Source organism: Tribolium madens, unplaced genomic scaffold, assembly GCF_015345945.1.
Source record: "Tribolium madens isolate multiple individuals breed KSU strain unplaced genomic scaffold, Tmad_KSU_1.1 Scaffold_1;HRSCAF=32;Tcas5.2_LG8, whole genome shotgun sequence".
In the NCBI taxonomy this organism is placed as follows: Eukaryota; Metazoa; Arthropoda; class Insecta; order Coleoptera; family Tenebrionidae; genus Tribolium; species Tribolium madens.
Genome location: NW_025400984.1, coordinates 4,612,006 through 4,625,372, shown reverse-complemented (window position 1 = coordinate 4,625,372; position 13,367 = coordinate 4,612,006). Strand labels below are relative to the sequence as shown.

Sequence of the window (13,367 nt, the reverse complement as noted above, 5' to 3'; positions counted from 1 at the left end):
ATTATTTTGTTCTTTTTCTACTTCATAATATGAAATATTTGTTAAAATAACAAAAAAAAATGCAAAGAAAATTGAAAAAGGGTTAAAATTAGTCTCATTACCGATAGTGTTTATCAAGAAATAAACTCATTTGTTATTTTGACAGTTTTGACAGTTTAGACAGAAGTATTAGAGTTGTGTTTATTCTGATGTTTTTAATAAGGAAGTTTATGTCTTTTTTATTTGATTTTGCATTAATTTCATCTCAAAATACTTCCGTTAGTACTTGTGATGGTAATAGTTTTCAATAATAATATTCTAGAAATATTTGTATCAATGTAATACCCTCCAACATCGGCATTTATCCACCTCTAATTCATTATAGCCCTTGGTCCATAATAAAAATGATTATATTGACTACTAGGAGAGAAAAACAAACTAAATACAGCTAGTAGTGAAAAAAATATTTTTCTATCTATGATTCCAAAATTTGTATAAACTTAATTGATTTGCATTGTTTTCATGTTTAAAAAACTATAATGAAGTGAAAATTATAAATTTATTGATTTGTCAAAAACAAAAAAGGAAATGAAATTTCGAAAAACAACTCGAAATAACGCTCAATCCCAATATTATGAACTTGTCTAAATTAAGAGAAGAGCACCATTTTTTGTCATAAATCTTGAGTATTTGTGTCAATTGGTTAAAAATTTGGTGAAAACAAGGTTTTGCGTTAAAAAATTCAATTGCTGATAATTCGAAATTGGCTGTAAAATGGGCCAAGGCCCACAGCGATAGGAACGATAGATAAATCAATAAAAAATAAAAATAGTATTCTGGATAGTTTTTTTAAAACAATCGCTTGTCAATTTTATCACAATTTCTGCGAAGATGTAACTGTTGAGATAAACCAAACGTCCGTTGAGCGCTGTAATGCATCTCTAACTACCCATTGTGTGTGTGTGTGTAAGGTGTGAACTTGATGTCTTTTGTAACATTCTTGCAGATGTGTTCGCACATGTCTTCTTCTCCTTCTCCTCCTCGTACAAATTTTCCGAATAAAAATCGTGCATTCCATCATGTCCCGTCTTTAGGCCTACACTCGTCGAATATTTATTAGCCATCGGTCATGTCGGACACGTCCACTATTGACGTTCTTTGTGAGTGATAAAGTCGACGGATGGCACGCCAAGGAAGTGGTAGATCGCTACTGTCTGACATTTACAATAACTCGACTCTTTCCAATGGCCATCCTGTCTGCATAGCGCATAACAATCGCCAGACGTCCGTTTTGAATATCAACACGTTGATTTTTCGGTGATGGAGAGCACTCAAAATCAAGACCTTTGAGCCTTCGCTCACATGACCTTTAGCACACTATTACAAAGCGTCTTTCATTTTTTAACACTCTTATCGCCACAAAACAGTGCGATTTATTCAAATTCAATTCCGTTATATTGTGTGTTCACATATTATTTATCTTAGTCACTGCGAAAACAAAGTTGGTAATTACAGAGTGGTGGTTACAGAAAGGTACAAGAGGGCCCGGAGTACGTTCACTATTAATTAACTTCCGGACATTTTTATTATGTTGCAACTATTCATGTTTGCTGTAAGACTTATAAACTCCGTTAACTTTTACTAAATGGCGTTAATAAATTTGAGGATGAGGAGGTAATGTCTGTTAATGTCGGTGCTAAATTGACGGAATTAAATTAAATGGACATAGAAAACTTTCAAAGTAATGTACTATGCCCGGTTTATACAACTTTATTTATTGCAATATTTTTGCGAATATAAACCGGAACTTCAAACAAGCGTTGACTGAGAGGATGACATGAGAAAATACACAAAAGTTTATATTGCAAGAAAGAACTTATTGTTTGATTTATGGAAAAAGCGTAAAAGGGAATTTATGTCACTGCGCCACCACGCCCCCGGCCAGTGTCTGCTCAAATCCAATAATTGAAGCCATTCATACAAAAACATATTAAAATATTATTTTTTTGAGTTTCTACAACTCTTTATGCACTTTTCCGCGTTTCTTAGACTCCTTCCGATATTATTTTTTTCGAATTTTGTCAAAATTTTTATCAGCTGATAATAACTCTAAAACTATTAAAAAAAATATTTTTCTGTGATAAATAGCTATTGAGAAAATCGATAGTAAAACAAAAAAGTCAAAATCCAAACTTTGAACTATAATTTCTTAAATACAGGGTGCGCCAGAACTTGCGCTCCAGAGAAAATGGAGAAAATGTTAAAAAAAATATCTATAAAAATTTTGAAGTTATGAGAGTTTAAATATTCCATTTTGACTCTATTAAGTTCTGTTGGAGAAATAATTTTCCATTTTTTTTGCTACAGGCTATTAGAAGAAGAAACAAGGAAACTATTAACTCTGTTTAATCTTATTTGTGGCTTTTATTGGCAAAAGTTTTGTACCTTCACTAAATAATTGTAAAAAAAACATATACAAGATCATAAAAGACATAAAAAGTGTTAAATGTCAAAAAATAAATAAACTTTTTGACAGATAGAATTTTTTAAACATTTTTTTCATGTTCCTGGTATATTATCTTACTTGAAATTTTTCTTTGGGGCGCACATTCGGACACACACTGTATAATTACTTTAGCCGAACTTTTCAGAATAAAAAAGTGAAATACAGGGTAATTTTAATATTTGTGCAAAAGTTTTGGGAGGTGATAATATAGCAGAAAAGATGCGAAAATAACTCAAGTTGTCTTATTTGAAAATTTATAATTTCTGAGATGTAGAGAGGTTTAGTCGTCGAACAATTTCAATTCGGCACGCAACTTTTACCAAGAAAAAATTGTAAACAAATTCAATCTCTGAGGTTAGTTTTTCAAAATCATTGTTTTAAGAAGAGTTAAAAGTAGTAAAAACAGCTTCAGAAAGAGAAGTGTCCTGATAATAAAAAATAATTGTTGAGGTAAAATTTTTGCATCAATTTTTTTGTCGAAGATGCCACCGAATTTATTACCTCAAATGTCACCGACTAACAATGTAAACTTTGAAAGAAAGAGGTGAAACTCCGTTTCTACTGCATTTTTTTGACGAATATTCTGACGCTAAAATGAAGGTTGCTTTCATATCTTGAAAATAATATCTAAACATTCGTACTCGTATAATGCAAGTTGAGTTATTTTAAATTTTTTAGACCTGTACTATCACCTAATTTCTGCACAACTATTAAATAAAATCACTCGGTATTGAAATAATTCCTTTGGAATCTTAAAAACATAAAATTCACTCTCTTTTATCCAAAAGAAAGAAAAATGTTGGGCACTGTTATTCTCATTAATATTTTTTTTCTTAAATACCTTAAAAAAATTTTTTTTAAATAAAATAATGTAATAGAGACTTGCTTTAAAAATGTTTCATACAAAGTAACCACAGGATTCTAGTTCAAAAAATGATCTAATTTCATGGTTACTGCCCAACTAACGGAGCAATTTTTGTCACTAAACGCATTCTTTACTAAAAAATGGTTCTTCTTGCGAATAAAAAAAGAGAAATTATGTGTTGAAATGTAAATATCAAGTTTTAAGTAAATAAAGCAAGAAGTGAGTGATTTAACTTCTCGGGTGCGCAGATAAACTGAAATATATTTTTATTTGATAATGTTGTGGCTTAAACTTTGAAATATGAAACTTGACTTTCTGGCCCATAAAATAAATACCCTGGATGGGACATTATTATCCATATTTAAAAGAACAATGACGGCACCTGACAACCCCCCACTGTCCCAATCCCCGTAAAACCTCTAAACTTATGTTAAGCCTCAATCCTCCGCCCCTGCTCACAATAGGAGAAATTTTCAGCGAAAAATCCCCAAGCCGATTAGCTTGTTCACCTGTCCACCCTCTCTAGATGTATTTCCGATAAGAAAAAATATCTTTTTTCTGGGAAATTCCTCCGAAAATAGAGTTGTAGTTCCGTGATTGAATTGAGTTATAACGTGTTGGTTTTATTGCGAATTAATCGTTTCGATGTTAATTTTAATAAACGCGTGGCTGTAAAACAATAGTCCGCGTCCAAATTTAGATGAATGTTATTGCTATAATCTGGTGTTAACTTATTTAAAAACAAGCGAATCGGCGAATTAATATTTATAAGTCGTTGAGTGTCACAACTGGTGTGATTTTAGTGATTTTACTGTTATTCGAAGAAATTTTAAAAGGACAGTTGGATTTGGGTCACCCATCCTTACTGCCCATACTCACGCTACAAAATTGATAACGGCCATTCTTCTCGCCGCAAGTGCGGATTTCTGCCCAGCATGGGTCTTTCTGATTATTAATCAAGCTTTTGATGGTTGGAAATCGAACAAATCGCGATTTATTTCTCGTTTACAAGCTTGTAGTTCCCACACGAAATTTTCAATAGCTTAATAGAGTCCTCTTCCATATTTTATTGGGCGTTATATAAATAATTTCAAGTTATTGGGCAATAAAACCTCGAGAATAGTGTCGTTTTCTCACTCGGGGTTGAGGTCACCTACCTGCTTCACCTGGCATTCTTTTTTGAAGGAAGAATGCGCCGGTACCCTTCCCAGAAGGGTCATTGGGGATGGTGGGTTCTGGGAAAGGACGAATTACCACCGGAAATGGGCAAAATCACCCACGATGGGTCAAAAGTTGACATCATGGAATAGAAATATGAGAGAAATAGATAAACCAATCAAAAATTTGTAATACGATTCCAGAAAAAGCTGTCGACGTTATCAAGTTAAATATTGATATTCCTAACTATTATGTATTTTTTTTTTAATTATCTCTCCAATCTCGTGTTTTTTGAATACAAAATTAGAAAATTTCTACGCTTACTAATTTTGAAACTTGATAGCTGTGGCCTATGTTAGTTTTTTCTGAAGGTGTTAAGTATGTCAACTTTATTTATGGAATTTACAAACAATTAAAAGGAGATTTGTTGAAATAGCAAGAGAAATTAATTCTATTTTAGCTCCAATAATTTTTATTTCACCAATTAGAAGCAAGTCAAACCGTGTGAAAAAATCCTCGAATTCTTGTCACAAGTTGTGACTAAAAAAACAATTTAATTTTAATACAGATCCATAAATTCCCCTTTGTGACTTATAAACGACTCTGATGATGTCAGAAGCCTCCGAAACCGGTCGCGTAGCCACAAACTGTCATTAAATATTTGCTGATTATTACGCTAACCAATTTAATGTTGGTGCAACAAACCTTAAACAATAACAAAATCGTGATTTACGTTCAACATAAAATTAATTAATTAAAACCGCTGTCATTTATTAAACGAGGTTAATTATTTTTAACGCTCTCATTATCTACACAAGTACAAAAAGATATCCATTTTAAAAGTCGCTACTGCGTTCCAACCTCATGACAAATTACATCGTTTTGTTACCACAAACGGCACAATAACTCAGACATAAAACAAAACCGGAGCAGGCGACCAAAAGTATCAGATGGCGGCCTTCCTACCTGGGGTGATTAATCATAAACGAACCAAATATTCGGTTTCGGACTCGATCAACGAGATTTTTGCCAAATAACAACCTGTTTTCTGGTCTCCAAATACTTACTGATCCGTAAAGCATAAAAAACTTGTTACAAATAAATATTTCCCAAGCATACATTATTTCTTGCATTCTAACAAGAGGTTTCAAAACATTCTTATTCTCAATTAAGCCAATCAGAAAGCAAAAAAACACATATTTTAGTTTCTAAAAACAGGAGCTTCTTCAATTTTTTAATCAAAAAATGTATTTTCTTTATTAGTGGCATATTTTTTGACTTTCTAACAAGAGTGTTTTGAAACATTTTTACTTTCAAAAATCTAAATAAAAATCTATATAAGAAATCTATATATACAGTGTGTCCTCAGATAAGTGAAACGACTCTTGTAAAAGATAAAAATTCTTGATTTAAAAAGATAAATGTTTTGGCGATTTTCAAAAAACCTATTTTTCTGTAATGTGCCTTTTGTATGGCAAATACGACAACAAGTTATTGAGAAAAGTTGTTTAGAATGAATGTCTAGGCTCGTATACCAAACTTCAAAATTATCGGCCAACTTTGATTTTTAATTTTTTTATACAGGGTGCCCATTCTATCTGTTCCCGCCTGAAGGAGCAAAAATAGCGAACATATTATTCATTTCATAAATTATTTTGTGTAAAGTATTAACTATTCTAAATTGAATAATCATAGTCGGTGCTTGACTATCGAAAACTTCAAAAAAAAATTAAATTCAAAACTCAAATGTATAACAATGAGAACAACAGTAAGAAATTAAGAAATTAAATGGTTGCTTATTTATGAAGTTTAAGGAGGGAACAGATAAAATGGGCACTCTATATCTATTATTTCACAAATTAAAGAATTTTATTTTTAACAGTTCTTTTATTACGAATAAAATAAATTTACATTTAGATTATTGCACCAAACATTTTTTGACGTTTCTAAAAAATTATGTTAAAAAAAATAAAAGTCATAGTAGACCGATAATTTTGAAATTTGGTATAGGGGCCTAAATGTTGATTCTAAACGACTTTTTTTAATAAATTTTTGTTGTATTTGCTACATAAAAGGCATTTTACTGAACAGAAAAATATTTTTTTTTAAATTTTTTAAGCATACTTAATTGATTTTTCAAAACTAAAATTATGTTAGAAATTAATTTTTAATCAAGCAGGGCTGAACCTCAAAAAATAAAAATTTAAATCGATACTTTTTATCTTTTACAAGAGTCCTTTCACCTATCCGGGGACACAGTGTTTGTACAAAGTATATAGAAAGTAAAAAAAATCACATATTAGTGAAAATTGATGTTTTTTTCTCTAATTTTTATCTGGATTCTAAAAAAATTACTTTGGTAGTTTTGGTATTTTCTTGATTTGTTAAAGCTTAAGTACCTACAATGAAGGTTTTTTTGTTATTAGTGAAGACTGAAATTTAAAAATATTTTTCGAAATATCATTAAAAAATAGTAGTGAATAAGAGCTGAATCTCATCCTGAAACGTCATTTCCAAGTAGTTATTGATCCGTGAAATAATAAAAAACTCGTTTACTACAAATACATATTTCCCAACATACTTATTTTTTTCTTACTTTCTTCTAAGATTTTTTTTTAACATTTTTAATTAATGTATTTTCAATTTCTCGAATTGTGGAAAAATAACTGAAAATTTTAGGAATTTTCTATTTGTTAAAAATTGAGATGCTTACAAATAAACAGTTCGAGATATTTTATTTTTATTTTGATTGAATTGCCTCTGTGGCGAACATGACCTCCCAAAGCTCTCTCTCGGTCATTATTTTATTGTCCGTTCCACTACAAGCCATTGGCGTGTCTACAGTAGCTCCCATCACAACCAAACTAGAATTCCTCAATAGCAATCACGTCCTTGATCATATCGAGTTTTTCTTTTACCATCGGTACAACCCGTAATTATAAGTATCTAATAAATTAAAAGGCGATACGTAACCGCCCATCTAACGTATCTTCTGGTGTTGATTCCAGGCGAGACCGCAACGGAAGCCATCGATAGCAGTCCTCAATTACAAGCCACCAAGTTGGTGAAGAAACGCCGAATGGAGCGAACAATCACCAACAACAACGGCCCCACCTCGACCCCCGACTACCCCATCCACAACAACAACAACCACGTCAAAAACGAGCGACTCAGTCCGGGGACTCCGGACATTTCCAGTCGCTCGCGATCAGTCACACCTTCGTCCAACTCGCACCCTGACACCCCCCCAGCGGCCGACAGCCACCCCCTACCCCCGGTCTCGGGCCGGAATTACAGCGATTTCATGCGGAGTCTCGCCGCCAAGTACAACAACGCCAACCCCAATGAGTAAGATTTTGGTTGTGATTACGACTGAAATTTTTCGTAGTTATTTCAGTGCGGCTCGAAACGGCTTTCCGCCGCCGTTGGACCCCCGGTTCAAGTCGAATTTCCCCAATCTCCTCCCCAGACTTCCCAAAGAAGCGGAGAAAAAGACCGATTTTAGCTCCCTTCTTAACCCTTTCGCCAACTCCTCCATGTTTCCCCCGTTGATTGATATGTCCACGACGCAGACCTTGCTGGCGATGGTGCGGACTGCCAAAGAGGCCGAACTGCAAGGACTGCTCAAAAGTGTGAAAAGACAGGACGCTTCGTCCCCGTTGGACTTGTCGGCGGCTGCGCCGCCCCTGAAACGGCCTAGGATGAAGACCTCCTCGTCCAGTAGTCCTAGTACTGTGTCCAAAAGGGCCCAATCGGAAAGTCCGCGACTTCACGACGATGTGGCCAGTTGGACAGTGGACGATGTGTGCAATTTCGTATCAAGTATAGATATTTGCGCAGAATATGCTCAGGTGAGTGACAAGAAATTCGATATTTTACTCAGAAATGATTAGCTCATCTCAAGTAACAAGAACCGGCTGCAATTGCCGTTGATTTTTGTTTACCCACTACGAATTAATCATCCCAGTCATCAATCACCGCTCCTATTCATTAACTTAATTTAAAACCGTATAATTCACAGTCAACGAAATCCGACTCTTCCATTATTCCAATTAGTTAATTCGATCTAATTAGAATTTTAATTAAATTCAACGTTTCGTGCCGAAATTCATTTGAAACTTGTTAGTTGTACGGATTTTGTGCCGTGCGCTCACGTTGAAGTCTCCGCGAAAATCGCTAGGAAGGAGTAAATTAAAATCCCCAAGGGTCAGTCCGTGATTCATTATTATTTATACGTTTTAACTAGCACCTTCGTACAAATCATTAAATTAACTCTCCTTTCACTCTACGCTCGAGTGAAATGCTATAATCATCCTTATACAGTAGATCATAAAGTATGGACTAAATATGTAATCATGATACTTCGGCTCCTGTGTGCTGAGTGATGCCAGGAAATGCGCACGTTTTACCGCTATTATTGCGAATTGTAAAGCAACCCGAAATATGCAAGGATTTTTAAACAATCTTCAGTGTCGTTTCAGAGAAATTTTCTCTTTTTTGCACACCTGCTTGTGACAAGCAATTTCACTAAATAACATCTCCAAGTAGCGTAAAAACTCTCTAGGTTTGTTTGATAGAAAACGTGATTCTTTTTACACCAACGAGAAAACAAACAGAAAAAGTTTGTTTTTTACACTGTACCAAGTGACTCATGTTTTATACGCATCCCTAAAAACCTTTTTATAATTAAACTAAAATTGTATAAAAACGTTTACTTTCGTTTTCTAACTTTTGCATAATTAGTTACAATTTAAGTTTTGCCTATAGTTATATTTTGACATTGAAGTACTTAATTTCTTATAAATTATGGTAGAATCATAAAATTATTTCACCAAAGAGCTCTATCAAGGTGGGAGTTTTTCAAAATTTATAGTATTTGGCATTAAATCGGGACATGATGAGCAGTGTTAAAAATTTTGATCGCTCATAAATTTTCTTCAGTTTTATTAGATTTATTACAACTCCAACTTAACAAATCAAAAATCAGTCTAGAAAAATCAGAAATATTGTTATTTTTGAACTAAGTACTTGTTTTTTGACGTAGTTTTTGGCCAAAACAGTTGATGTAAAAAACAAGCATTGTAATTTTTTAGTGAAATGGTTTTTAAATTTTATTGTATGTACATAAAAATTGAAAGATCAAAACAAACTTTCTTTTTCCTAATAAAGTTAGATATACATTTCAAAATTTCAGTTTAATTAAAAAAAGATATTTTGGGGAGTTTGGACAAAACTTTATTCACCTGCTGTGTTTAAACGTGCCTGAAAAAAATTAAGGTACTCAGGCATAACATGAAAAAAAGGTCTAAGGAAAAATTTGGTATTGTTTTTAATAAAAATTAATTAAAACTGGAAATTAAAACGAACTCCCTGGATATCTCATAAGGTAAAAAAAATAGAAAATCCCAAAACAGGTCAATTTTTATTTACAGGGGGACACCCTTTACTGTACTTTTGAAAAAAAAAACCCTTTGTAATACAAACAACTTCTTCAAAATTGTGATACCTCAAATGGAAGGTAGTTTGACCAAGAATTTGTGCTGTGTTCTGTTTGACTTTTGTGTATATTTCATTTATGTGTACGCAGAAAAAGATCTAGTAAAACAAATTACTATAAAAATGCAAGAATAACTGTGAAACGTCGTCTGCGTTGATTGACAGTAGGGGAGAGTGGGGGAATTGGGAACACTTAACTTCTAAAGCTCAAAAATAATAAAAAAAGTTATAAATGAAATCAACTTTTATTGCTACATAAACTTTGTTTATTTATATTCTTAGCTGTCATAAACAAATTTTTAAAAATCTAATTTTTAATAAAAATATAAACAAAAATAAAAAACATTGACGTTCCTATTTACCCCATACCCTAAAGGGAAATGGGAACATATCAAAAAATTATAAACTTTCTAATTTTTGTTAATTTTCTGAGATATCCAACGTGGCCGTTTAAAAAAATGCTCTATTTACATACAGGGTGTGTCAAAACTCGCGCCCTAGAGACAAATTTTATGTTAGATATGATAACCCTCTGTCAAAAAACTTTGACACTTTTTGTCATTTAACATTTTTTTATTCTGTTTAATGATACTGATGATTTTGCCAATAAAAGACACAAATAACACTAAACAGAGTTATAATTTAGGACATAGCTTCCTTGTTTTCTTGCCTGTAGCAAAAAAACTTGGAAAATTATTTTTCCAACAGAAATAAATAGAGTCAAAGTGCAAAATTTAAGCTCTCATAACTTCGAAATTTTTATAGATATAATTTTTTTAACATTTTTTCCCTGTTCCTTGTATCTTACCTTACATTTTTCTCTGGGACGCGAGTTCTGGCTGCATAATTTAATTGAATTGAAATTAATACATAAAGAAGGTGATGTTGCAAGATTCGCAAATACTTTTTTCAGCCTGTATCATTAACACCCGAGTTAATAAAGAACTTCATCAGTAGCTAACTAATTACATAAAAATCTCGATTTTTCAGGAGTTTGCAATTATTTACTCCCGACATGAAATTACAACTTTTCAGGGCGAGATTTATGACTTAATCTAAGCTCGCGCGGTTATTTCAATTTTTGCGTTTGCGACTTTGTAAAAAACGCTTTCGAGCCGATGTTTAGTAATGTTATCAGTCCCATCGACCGGAATCCCGTGGTTCTTTTGTGCACAAAGCTCCGGTTACGACATTACATAAGCGTTCTGTAGTCCGGTCGCCGATACTCAAAGGCCTTCGGTCACGTTTTGAGCTTCTTCGCCATCACGTACAAGAGTTTACGCGCGAACACATCTGTAGCATTGTGGCAGCGTGAAGCCTCCATAAGTAAGTTTGATATACATCGAATCGGTCCGAAATTGTTAGATGGTCGATTCGTGACGCTATTGTAAAAGATTTGAAAATTCGAAATTAAATTCGAAAATTCACACGGACTTGTTCTCACAAAAACTACCAGTGCTTCTTCATAAAAACTCAATCAAAGTGAGCGGGCAACGGACGCGGCCTACTGGACCGGACCGATGGATGGTCATACAATTGAATTTCAACCGCAACGCCGTTCCGGTCATGGGTTGGGAGATATCTACCATGGGTTATCTCGGCTTTATGAAGATCAACTCGACCATGGGTTGCGCGACTCGAGACGGGACTGAACTGATTACCGGTAATTAATTACGAGCTTTCAGACAGCCTTCAGGTGCCGCTACTTGCTGAAATTGTTTTTAATTGGACGCTTCTTGTAATGGGGTCGGTGCTAAGAATTTTTCACCAAAGTGTAAGAGTGGCCAGGTTTATTAATTTTGCGCTAATTGGGAAAGTGAAAGAAGTCACGATATTCATTAACTCGGATGAACCCAAAGCATTTAAGCAGGATCTACTTTCGTAAAATAAAACACGCGCTGAAATTACGCGTGGCGTACAAAAGCCGTGAAAAAAATTATTTCCTATGACCCCAACAGAAAGTCATTTTTTTCTCATTTGTCAAAATTACAATAAAAATGAGTATATGTAACCTCTCAAGGATGAGGTAAAAGTTTTACCTCATTCCTCTGATTTAATGGCAAAACTGGGATATTAGGAAAAATTGTTAGTTTTTTCCGCTGGATCGTCGGAAAAATTGTATGTATGACACTGGTGGAAGTGTCTTTTCCTCCCTGGGTGGTTATTGTTTTCGATAAGTTTGGGGTAGTAATTTCTAGAAAAGATATACTTTTCTTCTTTATAATACAAATAATTATAGTTTTACTGGAGAAATCATTGTTAAAACAAACAAATTTCAGTTTCGAAATTTTTCTAAATACATACTAATTTTCCACAAAATTCTGATTTTTCTCAAGAAAAATTCTAAATTTGAGTTTCCAAATACATAATTATGTAATTAATATACAGTAAGTTAAAGTATGGAACCAAGCGATTTTTTTTAATCATTTGCCATCAGAAAATAATAATTAAAATAAATTAAAGTAAAATAAAAAATGTGAGCGTATTTTGAGAACGAAATTTTGTTTTGTTTTTGAGTTATGCGATTTTTTTTGTCAAAATTGCAATTTATGTATTTTTTTTAATTAAACATAAAGTAGATAGTTGTAATCTTTAGATCATAACCTTCATGAGAAAAAAATGGTTTTGTAGTAGGTTGCCATTTAAAAAAATTAAAAATTTTGTGGAACTCAAAAAAAAAAATATAGTATAGTACTTTATCATTCATCAAATCGTCTTTCAAAAAAATAAATAAATAGTTTAAGCAAAAAACGTTTGGTTCCATACTATTTTTTTCATCTGGTATGTAAAAATCCAAATGTAGGTATAAAATAAATTTTTTTAGAATATGTTGTTTTTTTAAAATTAAGGTAATGTTTCTCATAATTGCAGTTTCTTATTCTCTTTTTAATTTTTTTGCTCAAAGTTGTCGTGGAGCTAGGGAATTAATAAAAAATTAACCAACGAATTTACATTTTTTGTTAATTTCGAAACTCCACAACATTGAGAGAAAATAGTTATTTATTATACAAGACGATAAAATTGAATTTTAATAATAATTTTAATAATATGCTCGAAAAGATAATGAAAATTTTATCGTCGTGTACAATATAAAATTTTATTCAATCCTCACTAATTTTGTAGTTAATTTGGTCGATATTTATAAATGTCAAAGTAAAATTCAACAATGAAATCTAATGTCAAAGATCGTTAGCAACTAACAACCGCAGATAAACAACAATGGATGTATTTTTTATCATCTAGACGATACAATTTCATTTTAACATGAAGAAAAGAGTAGATAAAATTCAATTTTAACATAGAGGATTGAAGAAAAGTTATTTTATTTGTTATTAGAATCAGTATTAATTTCAAAATTCAGAT

At 32.6% G+C, this 13,367-nt stretch overlaps 1 protein-coding gene across 3 annotated transcripts in view; it reads left to right on the top strand.

Moving 5' to 3' along the window:
• LOC123004276 overlaps positions 1-13,367 on the top strand; it is an 82,394-nt gene that overhangs the window by 55,127 nt on the left and 13,900 nt on the right. For all 3 annotated transcript variants that reach the window (XM_044397456.1, XM_044397457.1, XM_044397458.1), the window contains 2 exons: positions 7,517-7,856; positions 7,897-8,359. In XM_044397456.1, coding sequence (XP_044253391.1) covers positions 7,517-7,856; positions 7,897-8,359 — 803 coding nt within the window. The remainder of the gene's footprint in view (positions 1-7,516; positions 7,857-7,896; positions 8,360-13,367) is intronic.